At 42.1% G+C, this 23,182-nt stretch overlaps 1 protein-coding gene across 1 annotated transcript; it reads left to right on the top strand.

The window, feature by feature from the left end:
- LOC149113816 (U6 snRNA-associated Sm-like protein LSm4) lies at positions 1-21,517 on the top strand. Its single transcript, XM_089286486.1, has 8 exons — positions 1-186; positions 2,120-2,208; positions 8,779-8,841; positions 12,660-12,717; positions 18,807-18,905; positions 19,449-19,526; positions 19,658-19,721; positions 20,457-21,517. The coding sequence occupies exons 5-8, from the start codon at positions 18,867-18,869 to the stop codon at positions 20,612-20,614; spliced, it is 339 nt and encodes a 112-aa protein (XP_089142612.1). The 5' UTR covers positions 1-186; positions 2,120-2,208; positions 8,779-8,841; positions 12,660-12,717; positions 18,807-18,866; the 3' UTR covers positions 20,615-21,517.
- The last annotated feature ends 1,665 nt before the right edge of the window (positions 21,518-23,182 follow it).

Here is a 23,182-nt window from a genome sequence, read left to right on the forward strand (position 1 = left end):
CAATTTAAATTTTCATTTCGTCTTTTAATTTGCACGAGGTAAAGTACTCGCTTCTTCTTTTAAACTTTAATTTGCCCAATGCCGTGTATACATTACAAGAAGTGTCTCCCAAACGTGTTCCAGACACTGGTGGAGCTTCATTCAAGTGCCAGAAACTGCAAGCGACCTCAAGATGGAAGTGTCATGGTACTTTAAGCTTATGTTATATTGCTACTTTCGAATACTCTAACGGTTGAAGAGATGTTACATGGCTTGAGACATTTATTTAGCCAAAAATAAATCGATATCTCGGAGTTATAGCTTGGTAAATCGAATTTTAGACCAGAATGTTTGATGGCGACCAGTTTTTCTTCACTAGTCCCGGAACTAATGCTCCATGAAAACCATAATTATAAAGGCGAAATTATTCGTCTTTGATATCATAAGGTCATTACTGGTTGTAAATACATGTAAGTTCACGTTGAGTGGAAAATTTATAAGCTGAGCTTATCTACATACAAGTTTGATTTTATAGTTCTTTCTTTTTTTTAATAGCACAATACACCAGTCAGTGTTAAGCCCCAGGGTAGGGGATGGGGCATACCCAGGGGGATTTGACATTTTAGCCTTTTTTTCACGTCAAATTCTTTACCCAGAGGAAAAACACTGATGACAAATACCCCGTCCTTTCCCCCTTCCCTTCTCTTTGACAAATTCTTTGTATTCAGTCGCTGCCACAGCCTTCTTTTCTGTCTAGTTATATCCCACGCTTTGTGAAGAGGCATTTCTCCCAATAACAAGTGCCTTTTAAAGCTGTTTAGTCCAACACGGATTAATATTGAACAATGAACAGGCGATGAACACACGTGCGCATAAAGCACCTTCGAAAATGGTGCAGCAATCCAAAGGAAATCTGGGTAATGCTTTCAAGATGGTGGGAGCAGGTTCCAAACTCTTGCATGATCTTGTCAAACTTCCCACCCTTGAGATCTTGTGTTACGTCAAATCTTTAAGTATTCCTGACCCACAGGAAAGAAAATACAGTCAAATCCCCTAGGGATGCCGGACCCCCCCTATCCTGGGGCTTAACATTGATTGGTGCATAACGACATAAGTCAATTGTATGCAATGGAGACATATCTGCATTTTGACAGTCAGGTGTTGCTTTAGGTAACAGAAAATGATGGGAAATTTCTTGTACATGTAAATCCAAGTAATGGAGAATCCTCACTGGAGACCCTTACTCCCTCCCCTGCGCCCTGAGGAAACATGAGACATTAGCCTCAGGACAAAACCAAAGAAGGATTATGTCCTACATACAGGGGACGTATTTTCAGGTCTTACTCCCACCAAAATGAGGATAATGCCCCACATACAAGAAACCAAACAACTTCTTGTCTAAACTCACAGTATTTCTTTTAGAAGTGTGATTGACATTTTATGTTTTAGTGCTTCAACTTTTCCAGCACAAAATGCACAGCTGTAGGGGTTTCATTAACATTTTCAGCAGAAGGGCAACTGGTTTTTGCAGGTGGCAAACATTTTTGGAACTTAACTACTTCATAAGAAAAACTTTCTTCACGGTAGACTTTTTTCTCTAGATGGTCAAACCAGGCAGGCAAAATCATGCATGCCGCCAGTCAATTTGTATGGGGTTCAGCCTTTAATGAAACTCCTGCAGCTGCATGTTTCCAACGTAGTGGAGCACTTGTTACCTGGCTCTCATTCCAGATCCTTTTCATACCAGGTTGTTAAAGTGTCCTTCCTGCTGCTCCTCCCTGCTAAGTCAAGGCAACAGACCAAAATGTACTAATCCCCACCCCATAGGGCAAAGCAAAGGCTAAAATGTACTAATCCCCCACCCCATCACCATTGTACACAATATTATTGTTCCTCCTTCCAGTCCTTCGGGAAAGTATTTCAACTTTATACCTGTTTTCTCCTGTTTTGAAGTTTCTCTCCCGTCCTCTCCCAATAATAATATGGACAACCCCTTACTGGTTACATTTGATCTGTTTACAAGTAATAATATATTTTCTTGAGTGATTCTTGGAACATAATTTTGTGGGCATGAGGTTACTATTGTAATTGAAAAAGTAGACAGTAAATAACTTATCAAAGTGTCTGTATTACTTATTAGGCAAAACATGAAGCACGTGGATGTGATGTTATTGAAGTATTGAAAGAATAATGGTTGACTTCAGATACAGAGCTCTGCAAGTATTAAAGGTAATTTCCTACAGTAAATGCAATTTAATGGAGTTAACAACAAAGAGTGCTTGCGTTCCCCTGGTATTCAGCAGTGTCGACACATATGTGCATATGTTGGAATTTCATGTGCTTGTAAATCATAGCCTGGCGTACGTACAGGAGGCATTTTCTGGCGTTTTTTGTAGTGTGGCAGCTCATCACCCAGGCAGTTACCCTAGGAAAATCAACATTACAGGTTCTTTGTGTGTTTGCATAGTTTCTTTAGCTTGTTTTTCTTCTTGCCTTAATGAATCAGCTTTCGGGGTGGTCAACTAACAACAGTGCCACTGCCATGTTGGATTCTTCGGCAACTTCCTCCATGGGTTCTTCAGTGGCAGGTTCTGTGGTTTCTTCGGCTCCAGTAATCATGTCTCCATCTCTTGTACTGACCGCTAGGGATCTTTCTCAAGCTTTCTCTCGAGCCCTCGGTGACTAGCTGCCTCAAATTCTAGCGGCCGTGAAAAACCAAACAAGTCAGGTCTCGGCGTCAAATGTCAATGCATCAGGAAGCGTGCTGTTGAGCGCATGTTCGCCTTCCTTTCCTGTTAATTCTTCACCAGGAATTGCTGCCAGGCTCTCCGCACGTAACATCGTTGTACCTTCGTTTGTTTCCACCTACTGTACGTTAGGTAATTTGTCCCTTTCACATCCATCATTGTTTGGCTCCCAAGGTGCCTCTAGCAGAAAGCTTCCCACCACCAGCCAGTTCTTCTCTCCAGAATTTTCCACACCCACCTTGGATCACTAAGTCACTTCTTTGCTGCACAAGCCTTTGGTTGTCGGCCCAGGATTTTCACCCATCCCACAGAAGCTGGTTATAAAAATAAAGGCTGGGCAATTTGTCGATCTACAGTCCTGCTACCCGAAAACGTCAAGGCCCAGGATTCCGAGCCCCAAATGTACCTCGATGGGAAACTGCTCATGTCGTTCAAGAAGAGGGTGTACGCAAGAGATTACAGATGTTGTAACCTGGGTGGAAGCCTTTATGGTGTATATGTGGATCTTTTGTTGCATTCAGCCATCTAGATGGCAAGGCAGTACAAGCTCTTGATTTTGCAGACTGCTCTCCAGTTCTCCGGCAAGGCATGGCTCCACTATGACACAGCCTTTCGGAAAGATGCAGCTGTGTGAGGTCTGGTCGACTGGTCCGGTATGAACAATTATCTGTACAACTTTCATACCTGCTTATCCCAACAACAACAGTACCAGCTACAGTACCTACCATTTCATCCTTGCCTTCTAGATCGGCTCCCTCTTCGTCTATTTTCTGCAGATCCTGGAATAATGGCACTGTGCCTGGCCCTATGGTCAATGTATATGTAGGTACCATCACTGCTGTGAGAAGTGTGAAGGAGAGCATGCCAGTGTTAACTGCCCCTTTTGGGCCTCAATGTCGCATGCTCAGCCCTCATGGTCCTCTACCCCTCCACCGAGCAAATGCCTGCAGCGTTGAGACCGTCACCAGGACATCCACCTCTTCAGTGAACAATAGTGTACAGTGTGAAGGTGAATTAATCAACATGACATGAGCATGGAACAAAAAAAAAATTCGGGGGACCTGTCAGGGACTCAGAATTTTCCTTTGTCCCATGCTCGTGGCATGTTGATTAATTCACCTTCACATTTCATTACGGAGCTTTAAATTCACCATCTTTATTAACTTATCACTACTCACGATGACTTCGATAGTGTTGATCCTAGCAGTATGTAGGACACCTGTTATATATGAACTCAGTTAAATGACCTTGCTCTCCATGAGTTCTTGTAGCTCAGTGGATACAGCACCCGCCCAGTGTTTGGGAGGTCATAGGTTCGTTTCCTGTCGGGGACTTAATTCACCTTCACATTTCATTACCGAGCTTAGAATTCACCATCTTTATTAACTTATCAATAGTGTACAGTTACGTCATTCATTTTCAACTTCACATAGTTTGTTTCCCCATCCTGTTAATGTTGTTGTGTCTTCTGCACAAGCTGCGCCAACAAGCAGCCAGCCCCAGGGAGTCCCTCTTTCCAGTACGTACTTAGTTGCTAGTACCTTTCAGCAAGATTTGGTCCTTCCTTCTAGGGTTACCACCATTGATGCTCAAAAACTTTGGAGTGAACTTTGTTTTCACGCCGATCAAGTGAAAGTGGATTATGTGATTACAGGTCTTATGAGTGGTTTTCGTCGTGGTTTTGACCCCTCGGTGGTGTCCTTAAAGTCTGCAGTCAATAATATGCCATCAGCATCCCTTCAGCCATTAGTGATCGATCAGTACCTACTTTGAGAACTTGAGAAAGGTCGTGTAGGAGGCCCCTTCCTTATCTCGCCAAATCCAAACCTCCACGTTAGTCGCTTTGGAGTGATCCCTAAGAAACACCAACCTGGAAAGTGGCAGCTTATTTTAGATGTATGTAGTCCATTGGGTCATAGCGTCAACAATGGCATTTTAAAAGAGCCTTTTTCTGTACAGTGTATGATGGTAGATGACGTTATTAGTGGGATCATGCCCCTCAACCGAGGTACACTTCTGGCCAAATTTGATGTGGAAAGTTCTTATCAGAACATTCCAGTCCATCCAGAGGACCGCTATTTGCTTGGCATGAAATGGCAGGGTATTTACTTCATCGATATGGCTCTTCCCTTTGGGCTATGTTCAGCACCCTTCAGTTTTTCGTCTGTTGTAGATTTGCTAGAGTGGATCCTCAGACACAATTATAGCTTGAATTTCCCCTTGCACTATCTTGACGACTTCTATACATTGGGTCCTCCCAACTCTCCTGCCTGCCAGAACAACCTTGATACATGCCTCTGGCTCTTTAAGGACTGGCGTATTCCTCTTCACCCGGATAAACCGGAGGGACCCTCTACCTGCTCAACTTTGCTCGGTATTGAGTTGGATTCCCGCACCCTCCAGGCTTGTCTTCCACGTGACAAGTTTGAGTGCATCGCTGCCCCACTAGAATCTTAGTCTGCCAAATGGCATTGTACGAGGAAGGAGTTGGAATCTCTCATTGGCACCCTCCATCACGCGTGCAAAGTTATTCCTCAGGGACATACTTTTATATGGCTTATGATTAATTTACTGTCAGCATTCCAGTGAGACAACCATCCCATCAGGCTTAACCAAGAGTTCCACTTAGACCTTTCTAAGTGGTGTGAACTTTTCATCTCTTGGGATGGACTTAGTTTTCTACTCTCCCCCACATGGGCACCTTTACCGTTTTTCTCAGTGTCATCTGACACAGCTGGAGCTCTTGGCTACGGTGCAATTTCTGGCCATGAATGGTTTGTTGGAAAATGGTCCATCGCTCAACAACCTTTGTCAATGGCCTATAAGGAACTTTTCCCTGAAGTTGTGGCAGCTACGCTATGGGGCCACAGATGGGCCACAAAATGGGTGGTGTTCTGTTCGGATAATATGGCGGTAGTCAGTGTTCTACATTCAGGCACCTCAAAGGGTCCAAACATGATGGTACTTCTTTGCTACTTATCCCTCACAGCAGCCCGTAACACTTTTACCTGTACCACACCTTATACACCTGGACAGGACAATTCTATTGCTGATGCCTTATCTCGTTTTGACTTCCAGCGTTTCCATCATCTAACTCCACATGCAGCTCATATGCCTACACCAATACCACCGTCGCTGCTGGCCCAGCTTCTCATGAACTGACTGGAATGTTCCAATTCTACTTGGCTAATGGCCTTGCCCCTTCAACTCATCAAGTTTGTGGCTTAGCTCAATGCCAGTTCCTAGAATTCTGTATTCAGGATATTCCCTGTGATCTTGGTCACCCTCTCCCACCTGCCAGTGAAAAAACTTTGATGCACTTGTGTGCCCACTTAGCAGATCGCCTTCATCATTCTTCCATTAAGGTTTATCTATCAGCAGTTCGCTCCTTACACATTGACTATGGCTATCCAGACCCGCTCTCCAATTGTCTTCAACTTCAGCGTCCTTTCAGGTCATTCCTCACATTAGCATTGCGCATCCTTACTGCGTCATTAGCACGCTCTTGTGCACGCGCATATTGAAAACATGACGGATTTGCCTTGATATTGAGCTCTGTCACTTGAAAAATGGCTCTAGCTCACCAACGAGCATGGCAATTTCCAGTTGTTGTAATCAACTAATCATAAGCTTTGCGTGAGAAAAGACTGATCTAATTTCTATTGCTGAAAATTGAATAAATAAGAAAAATAGCAAATAAACTGTGGTCTTTTCTATTTTGCAGTTGGTAACCACGTCAAGAAATTTGGTTCAAATTTTTAATCAAGGATTTAGCTTTCTGTCTGAATCGAACTTAAACATTTATTTGTGGTCCGACACAATGTATTGACTGTAATTTAATGCGTGTTCTTATGAGTCTGGGCTTACAAAGATGTTACAATTACTGGGAATGCGTTCTTATAATAAGCATTAAATAATGCAAAAATGGGGCATTTTCAATGCCTCACTGCTCCTTAATGAGCATGGGCACCCCCCTTTTTTATTTCAAAATTGAAGTTATCATATGACAAATATTCAGTGGACAAAGTTTGAACAAAAATCTATTGTCACTTTTATTTCAGAGGAATTACCTTAAGAGGGATTAAATGACAGCAGGTTTCAAAACTCCCTCAATGCCAGCCTGTGACCGCAGACCTTATGTATGTTTTACACCTGTCCAGTCCTTGGATTTATCTAACCCGGACAATGTCATGCTGTAGGGAACCTGTTGCCTTGGCCTCTTCTGGTTCCTTTGAGCCGGGGAATTCACAAAGAATAGTTCTTTTGACCCCTCTGTAGACTTGACTCCAGCCGATCTTCAATTTCTCAAAGCTTTAGAGTGTTCTTTAAGTGTGCTAAGACTGATCCTTTTCAGCATGTCTGTTTCATTTTCCTTGGCCGTGGCTCTGCACCTCTCTGTCCTGTCTCTGTGTCGACAAGCTGCCTTCCTCTCCATGGACCAGGTATTGGGCCTCTTTTGAGGGCCCTTCTACCTTCATTTCTGTAATCCACCTTACTGGCAGCTGGCATTCCTGAGAAGTTCTCAGGTCACAGCTTTTAGAATCAGCACTGCAACTCCGCATGCCCAGAGAGGCGTTCTTGACCACCTCGTTAACTCCATGGGACGCTGGTTGAGTGAAACTTATATTTTGTACGTGCGCACACCCGTGGGCATCCTCTCTATACAGTGTAGCTGGTAGAATATCCTAACAGGTATGATACTTACCTTAACTAATTGCGTTCAGTAGCTGGGTGCCTCCAGACTTGGGCATTGTTTCATGGGGCTCTGGCTTTGCCTCCACCACGAGTCCCATTCTCTCTGAGCTGGCCGTTGCTTTTCTCGGAGGTCCTTCGGCATGGCATGGGGGCTCATGGCCGGGTTGCCAGGATTTGCCAGCCATGGGAGCAGTCTTCATCTAGGAGCTGGCTGCCAATAGTGGAAGCTCCTCGATGTCTCAGGTACCCAACCTCCATTTTAGCGATGCAGTTGTTAAATGGAGTTAAATGCAATTTAGCGGAGTTAACAACAAAGAGCGTTTGTGTTCCCCTGGTAGTCAGTGGTGTCGATACATATGCACATGTGTTGGAATTCCATGTGCTCGTGGATCGTAGTGTGGCATACATACAGGAGGCATGTCTGGCACTTTTTGTTGTGTGGCAGCTCATCACTCAGGCAGTTCCCCTCCCTCCCCTTTCCCTCCCTCTTTCTACTGTTTCAACAGTGTGACGGGTGCCTGTTTCTCTTACTGTGTGGGGGCTCATGGCTGGGTTACCAGGATTTGCCAGCCATGGGAGTGGTCTTCATCTAGGAGCTGGCTGCCAATAGTGGAAGCTCCTGGATATCTCAGGCACCCAACCTCCATTTTAGCGATGCAGTTCTTAATGGAGTATATATAAGGAACTACCTAAATCAAGGGGTTAATTACCTGGAGAAAGCAACTTTGCAGTATTCATAGACTATTCACAGTCCCCTATTTTTCTGTGAGATCATAGATGTTGATCGTTGAGTTTGATGGGCTGCCATCTTGGTCTCTTGATGTGAGTGAAACTGGGGAGAGTTCAAAATGCCCGTGGGTAGGGGTGATGGGGTTAATAATGTGGGGGTGAACTGGTGGAAAAAGTGGGGATTTTTTTAGCCCGCCGTGCCCTCCACCACCCCTACCCACAGGCATTTTGTACTCTCCCCAGTTTCGCTTGCATCAAGAGACCAAGATGGTGGCCTGTCGAACTCAACAATCGACATCTATGATCTCACAGAAAGTTGGGGGACTAGGAACAGTCTACAGTATTCATGTTGCAGCATTTTTATACATTGTTTCTATGGTTATTTTTTGGATTATTTTCTTAAGTCCTAGAAATCTTAAATACAGTTCTTAGTGGCAAAATATGAACTGTAGAAAGTTGCTCTTTAATTAATACATGTATGCATTGCTGGAACAGTTTCTGTTGAAAAAAATTATTTTTTTAAAAAATATTGTTGAAATCAATTTTCAATGTTGCATGTAATAACCTCCACTCAAATGTAAACAACAACTGATAAGTCTCTCACTGAAACAGTTTCATTTATTATCAGGCAAACAAGAAGCAAACAACAACACAGTAAGATCAATGGAGGACTCAGATACAGTTAGATCAGGTCAGTTTGTATTTCTGGTATCTGTAATGTTGTTTGCAAGGGCCTACACTTGTACATATTAAGTTATCTTATTAGTTCTAATTCCATCGGTTAAATTTACAACGCTTATATGTAAGTATACTTACTAGCAGTAAGAAATTGTGAGAAACTCAACTTGTATAAAAATATTTAATAGATAACAACAACAAGAAAAAATGGAAAATCTTTTTTGATATAATCCCAAAAAATATGGCTGTCAAAACTTTTTTTCCTACAACCTCCACGTTAGAGTCACCTTATCAACAATAACAAGTTCGGATGCCTTTTTAAAAGAACTATTAGGAATCTGGGCAGAAGTTAACTTTGAACATGATTTCAATAACATTGAAAGATCGTTTTCTGGATCAACAACTTTGGCATACACTGTAACTCCCTAATAAAGATAGCCAACAAGACAGTTTTTTTTTTTAAAAATTGGTTCACTAAGGGAATAGCTCGGGTGACACATGTTTTAGGACCAGACAACAACTTTCTCGTTAAATGATTTCCACTGTAAGTATGAAGTAGACCCTCGCCCTCTCAGCTTCTACGGATTAATATCGGCTGTAAAGTGACTAAGTCTCTTCAGACTGATTCTAATTTTCAAGATTTACAGAACACCGACCATGAATATGAGCCACTTACAACAAGAATTTTACAAGTCAAAAAACCAACTGCATGTACATTAATATATAAAAAAACTGATTAGTAACAAGAGTTTAACCCCAGAGTCAAGTTAAAAGAAGTGGCTAGAGGATTGTGACCTACCAATGAATGAGAACATAAATTGGACTGCTGCCTACATGTATCTTCTAGCTAAAAAAAATGCACAAAGAGCACTAAGCTGGTAGAGTTTCAGCTGAAATTCTTACATAGACGTGTACCAACCAATAACTTCTTATTTAGAATAGGTCTACAGGGCGATGAAGTGCAGTTTTTGTCACACCTCCTCTGAGTCAATAATTCATCTTTTTTGGTCACACCACCAAACATCTCACTTTTGAAATAAACTTACTGAATGCATGTATGGCTGAAAAACTTAAACTTACTTCTTAGAGATTAGGCTTTGACAAATATTATTGCTTTGGGTCTGAGGCCAGATATCTCTCAATTTGTGCTTCTTATCAATTACCGGTACTGCTTTCTCTTAACAAGATATCACATATGGCTTGCTAAAACAAAAGATGATCATTCAAATCTTGCGCACTTCATATGCACACTAAAATCACAGTATGAAATAGAAACAAAATGTGGAGACACAAAGAAATGGAAAGCTCTCACAGGATATATGAGGATTTAATTAATATTTTAGATTATATTTTTGATACCTGTCTGTATTTATCTCCTACCCATTAGGCTATTTCTAATCTCCTGTCAGGTGCATAACTCATTTTACGTTTAATGTACCACATACCTTTGGTCTATTTTTGATGCTTTTATAGAACAACCTCAAGCTGTTAAAAATGATAATTATCTATTTTTCTTCTTTTTTTCTTTACCCCTTGTTGTCACTGTATTTGTCAGTACTGTAGTGTACTGTAAGTCATGTACTAGATATTGTAATTGAAGGGGTGAGTGCAAAACCATGCTAAGTGACGATTTGAGTGAAAAAAAAAATTTTCACGAAAGGGCTTGAATTTTTGCATGTGGTCTTCAATGTAATAGAAAAACGCAGCCCTGTATTTTTGTCGCTGGTTTTTGCTTCGTTTTCGAGTTATAACGTATGCAAAAATACTTGGCTTTTCCTAGCCATGTCTTTAGGAATTTATTTGTTGAACAGCAAACAGGCAGACTGTTTATAGTGTATGAAGTCAAAATCAAATCTCACAGCATATATAGAGCGGAAATCTGGGAACAGATTGTTTACGTCGGGTATTGTGACGTGAGCACAACACGTGAATCGATCGAGAGTCAAACGAAATTCATCGAACAAAAAAGAGATGTGCTACATTAGAGCTCTGTCAACTAATATCTTAAGCATTGTTTTAAAGTACCTTGTGTGCCTGCCTGGTGGTTGAGAGACATCATAAAGTCTCGATAAACCCGTAAGTCATCAGCACGTTTTAAAGAATCAAAATGTGTTCTGAAACTTCGAAGGCAGCTGATATACCGTAATCGTGTTATCGGCGTTCGAAGTCAGATCGAGCCAGGCAGCAAAGTCCAAGAGCAGTTCTTGCCCCAAAAAAATACCCTCTGGTGAGTCGTGGCCCATTTGCCAAGCATTGCTAGCGTCAAAGTTTGGAAAGCGAGAACTGGTTTTAGAGTGATAAAATTTGTCTTGTATCGACCGCCATGTTTTCCCGCGCACGAGGTGTAAAGACCCTTCCCGGCATGCATTGCGATCACGTTCTGCGGACGTTTCTCGAACTGGTAACTAGATTGTTTAAACATAAGAATGGCCAACAAGTAGCGATCGATTGTAACATAGATCTGTGATCCAGGTTGCGTTGATTTTATTTCAAATCGGCATGATTTGTAGTGTTTTGAGCTTCTGGGATCAGCGGACATGCAGATGTATGGAGACCCGTACGTTGCGGAGAAGGGTTAATCTGTTAATCTGTCAGCCCTATTTATAGTGCGTTTTAACGTGAAATCAACATCATTGAGCTTATAAGTTGCGTGAAATTACCATTTTGCTGTTTTCTAAGTGAAACTAGCATCCTTGCCGTCAAGCATTAACGTGAAATCAACATTTTAACCTATTCAGACCTGAAATTAACATCATTGAGCTTATGCGCTGCGTGAAATTGACATTTTGCTGGTTTCTAAGTGAAACCAACATCCTTGCCATCACGCGTTAACGTGAAATCAACATTTTAACCTATTTAGACCTGAAATCAACATCATTGAGCGTATGCACTGCGTGACATTTACATTTTGCTGGTTTCTAAGTGAAACCAACATCCTTGCCGTCACGCGTTAACGTCAAATCAATATTTTAACCTATTTAGACCTGAAATCAACATCATTGAGCTTATGCGTTGCGTGAAATTGACATTTTGCTCGTTTCTAAGAGAAATCAACCTCCTTGCTGTCACGCGTTAACGTGAAATCAACATTTAAACCTTTTTTGACCTAAAATCAACATTTTTGAGCTTATACGTTGCGTGAAATTCACATTTTGCTGCTTTCTAAGTGAAATCAAAGTCCTTGCGGACGCGGCTTGCCGATCCTTTGTTATGATAAACCGAGGCGAGACTTCGACTTATAACAAAGGCTTGGCTTGGCTATTATAACAAAGGATCGGCTGTGTTTATCATAACAAAGGCCTGGCTTCGTTTATTTGAAGACCTCGGCGGGAAAAGGGCGCTAGGTATTTAAATCAAAAGTGAACTTTGTCGAAAACGCTCCAAATTTCGCATGCAGTTTTGTTTAGGTATGTTTAACAATGTCCCGTATTTTTTCCGCTAAGCTTCGCTTCGTTTTCGAGATATTGCATATGCAGAAAAACCACTCGGTTTTCCTAGCGGTGTCTTTATAAACGAAGCAAAAACCAGCGACAAAAATACAGGACCACGTTTTTCTATTACATTGAAGACCACATGCAAGAATTCAAGCCCTTTCGCGAAAATTTTTTTTTTCACCCAAATCGTCACTTAGCATGGTTTTGCACTCACCCCTTCAATTTAAATAGTGTAAATAATTAGAGCAATATAATGTAAATAGAGCTAGTGTTGTAATTAGTGTAACTAGTGTACTGTTCATAATTGTATTGTAAGCATTGTATTCCCTTGTGTTATTGCAAATAAAAAAAAAAAAGAAAAAAAAAAACACTCATACTAACATGTATCTCTTATCAGGACAAACAAGAAACAATGAAAAAAATATCAGTGGAGGAAAATACCTCAAACACGGCAGGTCAGTCAATGTTTTTCTTTATATGTCATGGACAAGTGTATCACTATTATTTTAGTCACCTTGAGGAACAGGTACACAGTGTACATGGGTGTACATGTCCCATAATAGGATTAAATTCAGCCTTGAGAATTATCCAGCAAGTTGCAGTTTTTGACAGGATTGTTGCTAAGTTCAATGATAGCTGTTGTTGTCAAGATTATTTGGGAGCATCCATGCTCTGTTTTTTTTTTTTTTTTTTTTTTTTTTTTTTTTTTTTTTTGATTGCACAAAAAGAGTTCTTTGGGTTCTTTCCCCCCCTCCCCCCCCCCCCCCCCCAAGGATTTGGCAGCTAAAAGTGGTGCTTCTTGTCCTTGTAACAACAAGTAATTAAAGCTGTTGATCTTTCAATTGTCAAAAAAGTTCTAGTTTCTTTATAAGTATTGACCTTCATAAACTAAAGATAGCCTGCATAGCAAGTGTTCCTAAGCCATACCATGGAAAAATTGATGAAGCAGGGGGTGGTGGGGTGAGTGAGGGAATGCTAATACCCACAAACCCCATGATTCTGAAAAACGCCCACTGAATTCAGTCAGTTTACAATAGGCGTTTTTGTTTTGTTTTTTATTATAACGAGCATGCGTTTTAAACAGGTTTTAAAACAGGTTTTTATGTATGCGACCATTAAACCCTGTCTTTCTTAAGCTCGAAATATGTAATTCTCCTTACTAGTCACATAAACTCCCTTTAAAGCCAGTTCTGAGAATTTTTCTCCCCACCAAATGTACTCAAAACTAGCAATAAGTGAACAAATAAGACTTGCTACAGGTACATGTGGCTTTTTGCTTGCGTTATGAAGAACGACTTGTTGACAAGTGTTATTAGGAATTCGAGGATTAAAATCTGTTCTGCTAATGTCTGATATAATTATGAAGAGCATTTCTGAGTGATTGTGTTGCAAAACTTGAATTGTAGAACAAGATATGGACTATAAATGATCCTAAACTTTGGATCAGTACATGAACTTGTACAATACAATGGAGTGACATTGATTTTATGTCTGTGTTTCTCTTGGGCATACATTTCAATGACATTATTGTAGTGTTTCTGTTGTGACGTGTCAGTCACATGATCACTGGTCTATTATGGGATGCGATTAACCGAAGCATGTGGTCGGAGAAATGGGAGCAGAAATAAATCTTGTTGTTGTTATTGTCTAAGCTCTTTTGGTCTACTTGCGCCCGAACCACCACATTTGGCGACGAGGAAAACCGGATAACAAGTGGATAACGAGTTTAAACAGTGGAAAACTCGCACAGATGGCCGTATCCTTGAGCGGACTGCCAGGTTTACAAACATTCAACGCTGTGGGCGAGCCAGCTACACTCGCACAACGATGGCTAACTTGGAAAGACGAATTCGAATTGTACGTGACTGCCTCGGGAATCAGCGACCCAACACAGAAGAAGGCGCTTCTACTTCACCTCGCCGGGCCCCAAGTCAGAGACGTTTTTAATAACTCAATTCCTGCCGACAAACGAGGCGAAGCGAAGGATTACAAGAAAGCTATGGACAGCCTATCCGAACATTTCAAACCGAGAAAAAACGCGCCGATGGCAAGACAGGCGTTTCTCGCAGCTCAACCAACCGCTGGAGAAACCATTAACAATTTCATCACACGCCTGCAGAAATTAGCCGAACATTGTGAATACGAAGGTGAAAGGGACAACCAGGTGAGAGATCGTGCGATTTCTTTCATTCAAGACAAAAACCTCAAGGCCAAGTTGTATCGCGAAGAAACATTAACATTGAGCAAACTATTGGAAATCGTTAGTCAATACCATGACAAAGAAGCCCTCGTTCTTATCCGTGATGGCCGAGTGAATAACATATCTCCAGACGCCAAACAAGGGGGAAAATGTTGGCGGTGCGATAAAGCGGGACACTTCGCGAAGGAATGTCTTCGTTCGCGTGACCACAAATGCGGGAAATGTGGCAACGTGGGTCATTTCGAAGTGTGCTGTCACTCCAAACAGAGTAAAGGGCGAGATTCTAGTCGCAGTTCGAGTCGTGGTCGTGGAAACGAATACCGTGGAAACTCTGGAAGAAAGCAAAGCCGTGGACGAAGAGGAGGAAGTTCACAGGGCCAACGTGATGTACGCCAAGTAACCGAAGACGTGACTACTGGAAACTCCGCAAGGAAGGATGATTTCTACGTGTTCTACACTGGGGACACAGATGACGGGAACACTCTGAAGCTGGAGATTGCAGATAAGACTATTAACGTTATTATAGACTCTGGTGCTAGTTGTAATTTAATGTCCGAAGAAGTATTTAACCTTGTAACGGGGGGTAATGTTAAATTGTTGGAGTGCAACAAAAGAGTTTTTGCTTATGCATCTGAAGAGCCACTCCAAATCAAAGGAAAATGTAATCTTGATGTACGTGTGCCACAAACCCAAAAGTCCCTGAATGTTGAGTTTTATGTTATGCTTGGCAAAGCTGCGACGCTATTAGGCCGCGATGCATCTGAGTTGCTTGGTGTTTTAAGGGTTGGTATCCCTGTTAACAGCTGTGATGTTGAATCTGATGGTGCTAGTAACAATCCAAAACAAGCAGATAGAAAGGCCTCCCTAAGGGCAAAGTTTCCCAAAGTTTTCCAGGGCCTGGGGAAGCTCAAAGGGTACCAGCTCAAGTTACACATTGATGAAAAAGTACAACCAGTTGCTCAACCCCCACGCAGAATTCCTTTTAGTAGACGAGAAAAAGTCACGGAGAAATTGGAAGAGTTACTGAAGCTTGATGTTATCGAAAAAGTAGAGGGACCTACCAGCTGGGTCAACCCCTTAGTAGTGGTCGAGAAGCCTAACGGTGACATTAGAATCTGTCTAGACATGAGACAAGCGAACCAAGCCATTGTGCGGGAGAAACACCCAGTCCCCACCGTAGAGGAAACACTCCAACAAGTCTCGAATGCCAAAGTTTTCTCTAAATTAGATTTAAATATGGCTTTTCACCAAATCGAGTTACACCCAGACTCAAGGGACATTACAACCTTTGCTGCGCCTAATGGCCTTTACAGATACAAGCGCCTGCTTTTTGGTGTAAACATGGCCACGGAAAAATTCCAGCAAATTGTTTGGCAGATCATCCAAGACTGCCCAGGGGCATACAACCTGCACGATGACCTACGAGTTGTTGGCACAAATGATGAAGAGCATGACGAAAACTTAGAGAGGGTCATGCGCAAGCTTGAAGAAAGTGGGCTTACGCTTAACTATGATAAATGTGAAATTGGTGTTGGCAGCATGATCTACATGGGTGATGTACTCTCTGGGGAAGGGCTGAAAGTGTCTAGTCAACGTGTGAAAGCTATTGTTGAGGCACCAGCACCCCAAAACCCATCAGAAGTAAGAAGTTTTCTTGGCTCCGTGCAGTTCTGTTCAAAGTTCATCCCCAACTTTGCATCAATATCGAGTCCATTGTGGGACCTCACCGTAAAAGACATCAAGTGGAAGTGGGGAGTAAAGGAAGCAAAGTCATTCCAAGAGATAAAAGACCGGCTGACTCGTGCACCAGTGATGGCATATTTCAGACAGGGCGCAGAAACTCGTCTGACAACCGATGCATCACCAGTGGGAGTTGGGGCGATTCTGGAACAGAAGCAAAAAGATGGAAGCTACAGGCCAATATATTATGCCAGCAGAAAGCTGAGTAAGATTGAAATGAGGTACTCCCAATTTGAAAGAGAAGCTCTGGCTGTAAGGTGGGCTTGTGAAAAGTTCTACTTGTACCTCTATGGCATTAGCTTTGAAGTCTGCACTGATCACAAGCCTCTTCTCATCGTACTCGGAGCAAAGTCAAAGCCCCCATCAGCACGAATAGAAAGATGGCTTCTCTACTTACAGCAGTTTCAATACAAGTTGACACATATACGGGGCAAGGACAATGCTGCAGACGTCCTGAGCCGCCTACCGGTGGGTACTACCCATGATCACGAAACTCAAGCTACAGAAGAGTTTGCGTACAGCGTAGTAAGTGAGGCTGTACCAGCTGCGTTGGTGCCAAAGGAAGTTGAAATCGCTTCTGAAAAAGACCCAACGCTAAAGATGTTACGGCAGGCTGTAATGACAGATGATTGGAGCCAGTTACAAGGCACAATTTACAAAGCAGTTAAAGATGAACTGTGGGTGATAGGACAGGTGGTGATGAGAGGAAGCCGTATCCTCATTCCAGAGAGCCTTCAAAAGCGCACCATAATGTTGGCTCACGAAGGACACCAAGGTATGGTCCGAACTAAAGCCAGGTTGCGAGAGAAAGTATGGTGGCCACGAATGGACAAGCAAGTAGAGCAAGCAATACGAACATGTCACCCCTGCCAGCTTGTCGGACCCTGATCCAAACCAGAGCCGGTGAGGTCAACCAGACTACCAGACTCCCCGTGGCAAGAAATCTCAGTTGACCTTCTCGAGATTACAAGTGGAGATCACCTCCTGGTAGTTGTAGACTACTATTCTCGCTGGATCGAAGCTGTCCTTCTCAAGAAAACAGATGCACAAAATGTAATCAAGTCCATGGAGGCTATTTTTAGAACACATGGTCTACCAGAGACTGTCCGTAGTGATAATGGACCTCCATTTGCATCCAAGGAATTCGAGGGATTCCTAGAGTATCTAGCAATTGAACACAAAAAGGGCGTGCCCTATTGGCCCCAAAGCAATGGAGAGGTGGAGCGTTGCAATGAGACCTTACTGAAAATCGTGAGAATCGCGCGCCTAGAGGGTAAAGATTGGCGAAAAGCACTCGCAGACTTTCTATTCCAGTACAGAGTTACCCCTCATACTGTTACTGGGATATCACCAGCAGAACTACTGATGGGGAGGAAGCTACGTGACAAACTTCCAAAAGTCCAAATCCCCAAGGATCGAGCAACTGAAGCACAGTGGCAGCTGCTCTTAAAAGAGAGGGATGCTCATGCTAAACTTAGACAGAAGGAGTATGCAGACAGAACACGCGCTGCCAAATTCAGCGACATTGAAGAGGGTGATCAAGTCCTACTGAAACAGGTTCGAGAGAACAAACTCTCACCCAATTATGAACCTGAGCCATACAAGGTCGTTCACAAAGATGGAAATGCCGTCATACTGGAAGATACCAATGGGAACAATAAAATGCGAAACATAGCCCACATGAAGAAATTTGTTGCACCTGAAACCACTGAAAAGGAAGACCAGGTACAGCCAGCACAACTACCCCAAGAGCCAGACCAGGTGGAACAAACGCATCCAATGACAATTGCAAGCCAGCCAGCAGAGGTGCAAGAGACTCCACCCAACCCTTTGCCGGGCGATTCAGTTGTTTTGCGACCTGCGCGCTCTAGACAACCACCCGCCTATTTAAAAGACTACGTATGCAATTAGTTTTAGAATGTACAAGAGACATAAAGAGAGAGACTGTTTGTTTTAAGGACTATTAATTAGATTTGTAATACTGTTCATTTAGTTTTTCTCTAGTGCTGACATTTGTAATAACTTAGGGGGAGATGTAGTGTTTCTGTTGTGACGTGTCAGTCACATGATCACTGGTCTATTATGGGATGCGATTAACCGAAGCATGTGGTCGGAGAAATGGGAGCAGAAATAAATCTTGTTGTTGTTATTGTATAAGCTCTTTTGGTCTACTTGCGCCCGAACCACCACAATTATGTCAGGCATCAGAAGGCGTGGTGGCCTCATGGGCAGTGTGCTTGACCCTGAGCGGTGTGGGTTTGAGCCCTGGCTGGGGTCATAGTGTTGAGCACTTGTGAAAGACGCTTCACTTTCACAGTGCCTCTCTTCACCCAGGTGTATAAATGTGTACAGTTGAATTTAATGCTAGGATAGCCGTGGGATAGATCAGCATCTCATCCGAGGGGGGCAAGTAGAAATACTCCTAGTCACTTCATGCTACAGAAACCAGGATCTTTGGCCTACTGGGAACTTGGCTCATATGCAAACTTTACTATGTCTGAGGCACCTATACTAAACCAAAAGAATAAATAAATTACAGACTTTATTTTGCGATGTATGAATGTACAATATTGACACTGGCAAAACTTTTCTTATTTTTCACAGCTGGTAGAGCTAAAGAATGGAGAGACATACAATGGACATCTTGTAAGCTGTGACAACTGGATGAACATAAATCTAAGAGAAGTCATTTGTACTTCCAGAGTAAGTTTCTTCAGCAGCAGCTACAGTTGCTGCCCTTGTCTGTATTATTTTTAATTATATGTATCCCTGCAAATATTTGCTGAAATGTCATTGCATACATTAAGTGCAATTTTGCAGGGGTTTCATTAAGGGCCAGGCACAGGGCAAATTGACCAGATGTGAGGATGATTTTACCTACCTGGTTTGACCATCTAGCAGAAAGTTTTTCTTCAGCAGCAGCTACAGTTGCTGCCCTTGTCTGTATTTAAATTAGGCGTATCCTTGCAAATATTTGCTGAAATGTCATTACATACATAAAGTGCAATTTTCCAGGGGTTACATTAAGGGCCAGGCACAGGGCAAACTGACCAGATGTGAGGATGATTTTGCATACCTGGTTTGACCATCTAGAGGAAAGTTTTTCTAATAAAGAAGTTCAATTCGAAACATATTGCCCACCTGTGAAAACCAGTCGCCCTCTTGCTGAAAATGTTTTATGAAACCTCTTTTGTCATGCTTTGATCACCTTTTGTTAAGGAGATGACCTCTGTTTTCTCCTTTCAGGATGGAGACAGGTTTTGGAAGATACCTGAATGTTACATCAGGGGTAGCAACATAAAATATCTTAGGATTCCAAATGAGGTGTGAATAGATTATTGAATAGAATCATCATCCTTTGCTTTTAAGTATCGCTAATGTTGACAGGTTTTGGCCTTGACATCATAACCAAAATCTGCTCAGCGAAGCTAACATCTTTGGCATCTTGCATGTAGGTTATTGACATGGTGAAAGACGAAATTGTAAAACAAGGAAGAAGCAGAGGCACAGGAAGACCAGGTATGACAAATTACCGGACACCTGCATTTTAAACTCCTACTGTTCCTCCAAAGAAGGTCAAAGGGCAAATATAACATGAAACTACATGTTCTGCTAAATAATGGTCACACATTTTCTAAGGGTTTCATCCGCAGACTTAAATGATACAAATAGAATGGTCACATGCTAGGGTTTCATGCACAGACCTAACAGTTAGAGCCACCTTGTACAGCATAATAAACAGTACCACATGAAAGTACTGCTAAATAGCTTTCATTTGAATGGTCACACACTAGGGTTTCCTCCACAGACCTAAAAGGTAGAACCACCTTTTACAGCTCAATAAACAGTACTACATGAAATTGCTACTCAATGGCTTTCATTTGAATGGTCACACACTAGGGTTTCATCCACAGACCTAAAAGGTAGAACCACCTTTTACAGCTCAATAAACAGTACGACATGAAATTGCTACTCAATGGCTTTCTTTTTAATGGTCACACGCTAGGGTTTCATCCACTGACTTTTAAGTTAAAAAGCATTAGAACCATCTTGTACAATGTAAAAACAGTGCCACGTGAATGTACTGCTCAGTAGCTTTCATTTGAATGGTTAGCCTGTGGTTTTGTCCATTCTGAGTCTACAAAAAAGCTATAGAAGGCAGTCCTGCGAAGATAGCATGGTTAAGAAAATCCCATATGTACTGATTCCATAAAAGTGCTAGTTTTCACTGGTTTAAATTTGTTTCATCATTAGGGCGTGGTGGTCGTGGCGGAGGTGGAGGCCGAGGAGGTCACAGTGGAGGAGGCGGTGGTGGAGGAGGCAGAGGAGGCTCATTCGGTGGACGAGGGGGTGGAAGAAGGGGTGGAGGAGGGGGTCGGAAGAGAAACAGAGATGATAGTGCTGGAAAGTAACTTAACACATCAGTGATGTTAATAGCTTTGTTATATACATGTATAACCTCAAGGTCAAAAAACAGAAACTGTGTAAGCCTTGTCGTCTGTTGACTGAAGCCACACGGCACAGGAGCCTTGCAGAGTCTGGTTACTCTGCTAAAAAGGTCTGGCTAACAAGCTCAACAGTGCTGTTTGAGGCGACAGTTGAACTGACCAAAGAACTGTCAATAAAACATACAAGCTCAAGTCTTGTAAGACAGTTTCTTTTTTTTTCTGTGAATGAAGTGATTTTTATTTGCTAAAGACACATTAACATTAGGGTTCACATGAGTCCGACTTAAAGATAATGTAAGCTAGCACCTTTCTTTCATTATAATTTCAAAACTCTTATAAACAAATTTGGATTTAAGAATATATATATAAGATTCTCGAATGAATATATTTTTTGCCATGTCGTTTGTGTCGCATTCAGAAAGTTTACAGAGTAGTGCGAGGCTGTTAAAAGCCGCTACTTAGGTATGACTCCTTATACAACTGGATGACTGGGTTGGATAAAAAGTGACCAGGGGCCCCTTTCTCGAAAGTCCTGGTAACTTTACTTATCTGAAGCCATGTTTTTAACAAATTGACGGAAGTTTTTCGTGCGTCTGTCCTGTTATTGATCATGTATTTCGTCATAACATTGTCAAAGTAGCCGTGGATCCACGAGGGAATAGCCAAGTGTATTCGCAGACTACTTTGACGATGTTATGACGAAATTCATTGTCAATAACAGGACAGACACATTAAAAGCTGACATCAATTTGTTTTTTACGAGAACAAATTGTCAAATTGTCCACTCTCGGTCGTTGATGCATCGCATAAATTATAAATTCATGTGTTTGTCCGCTTTATGACAATAAAAATTAGCCAATGAACGCACCAGAATTTCTGTAGTTATCGTAAAATAACCCACTGACTCCCGTGCCGCCTGTAACCGGCCATGACGAGCGTTGGCCTTTGTTTCACTTCTGACGTTATCACCTTTGCCAAAATTGGCATCACTTATACTCCTTAGTGAAATATTTTTTAACTCGAGAGGATGATGAGATGAGGGAGGGGAGGGTGGAGGGGGTTGATGAAGGCATGGCCCCTCATCTGATGGTTATTATAAGCTTCTCCCAGTTGCCATTTACAACCTGGTCCAAATGTTTCTGTTTCTGTCTTACAATTTAGCGAAAGATGGTAGGCATCGATTTTCATTTTGAGGAAAAACAAAATCTATTTATGAGCTGTGCATTAAATCAAACCAGCAAAAAGATTGGACAGGAAGCCGACTCCTCAGGCCCAGTCCACACTACACCGGAGAAATTTGAAAACGCAGCTTTATTTCTACGGTTAGTCCTACCGTCCACACTAATCCGTCACGAAGACGGAGCTTTTCGAAAACGTTCTTCAAACCGGAGGAATTTGAAAACGACGCCTTCTCGTCAGTTCGTGTGGACGGAAAACAATTTGAAAACGAAGCATTTTGAAAAACGACAGCGTCACGATAATCACGTGATTTTCCTGACAGAGTAAATCCAAAATGGCGGGTGATTGTTGCGTTTTTAAACTCCTCCGGCGTAGTGTGGACGGAAAACATTTGCTGCGTTCTCAGAGTGAAACCTCCGTTATCAAATTCCTCCGGTGTATAGTATGGACAGGGCCTTAGCATAGGCTTGCCAAAAGACCGTAAGACTTTGAGGACATTCTCCATCGTCTCTGAAAGTTTACTTACATTGGTCAGGTTCGTGTTACTGAGGCAACAAGGGATCATATTCATGACTGGTTTTTAGGATGGGCCTATAACCTTGGAAAAAGAAAAAGAAGAAAGAAAACTCTGCAATTTAACTGGATGTATTAAAGGAGCTATGTCACGGTTTGCGCATTTTGAAAAGTTTAGCCTAAGTTTTTCAAGTTCGTCTGTTGTATAATCCGTGTCAATCTCCTCCATCCTTAGCCATCCTTGTTTCCTTATGGTTTATTATTGTCTCTTCAGTCTTTTTCTATCTTCGTAAATTATTATTCTTAGGTTTTCTTAAATTTAAACTTAATTTTGCGCGAGGCCAAAATAACTGACACAAAATGTATTTTCCGCTGGTTTGTAAGCAATTCTTTCCAGGAGTTTCTGTGGCACCTTTTGATTGGCCACTGCCTACCATATATTCACTAGCACGAGGTGCTTCTTTCTCTCTCGCGCGCTCCAGTTGCCGACATGTTTGCCCTTCGTTTTACTCGCTGTAATGTCCGACTCGGAATCTAACGTTGAGAGAAGGAAAGAGAAAGAAACACCAGAGAATCCTCAACTTCAAAGTTCAGAGCCGGTGGACGAAGTTTTTTCCTTATTCAAGGGATATCTTAACACATAACTCGAAGCCCAGGGAAAGCTGATAGAAGATCAGTCGAAAATAGAGAGGTCCGCTTCAGAATTTAAATTCAAGGGTAATAGAAAGCAGTTTGAGGTGAACGCCAAACTAGAAAGCCTCCTTTCCCGAATAAAGACCAGTGCTGACGACCCCACTCAAGTACATAGTTTGTCTCAGGAAGCACAACAAATCATTCAAA

The sequence above is a fragment of the Orbicella faveolata genome, unplaced genomic scaffold (assembly GCF_042242905.1).
Source record: "Orbicella faveolata isolate gen_17 unplaced genomic scaffold, um_ofav_v1 contig_14, whole genome shotgun sequence".
Lineage (NCBI taxonomy): Eukaryota > Metazoa > Cnidaria > Anthozoa > Scleractinia > Merulinidae > Orbicella > Orbicella faveolata.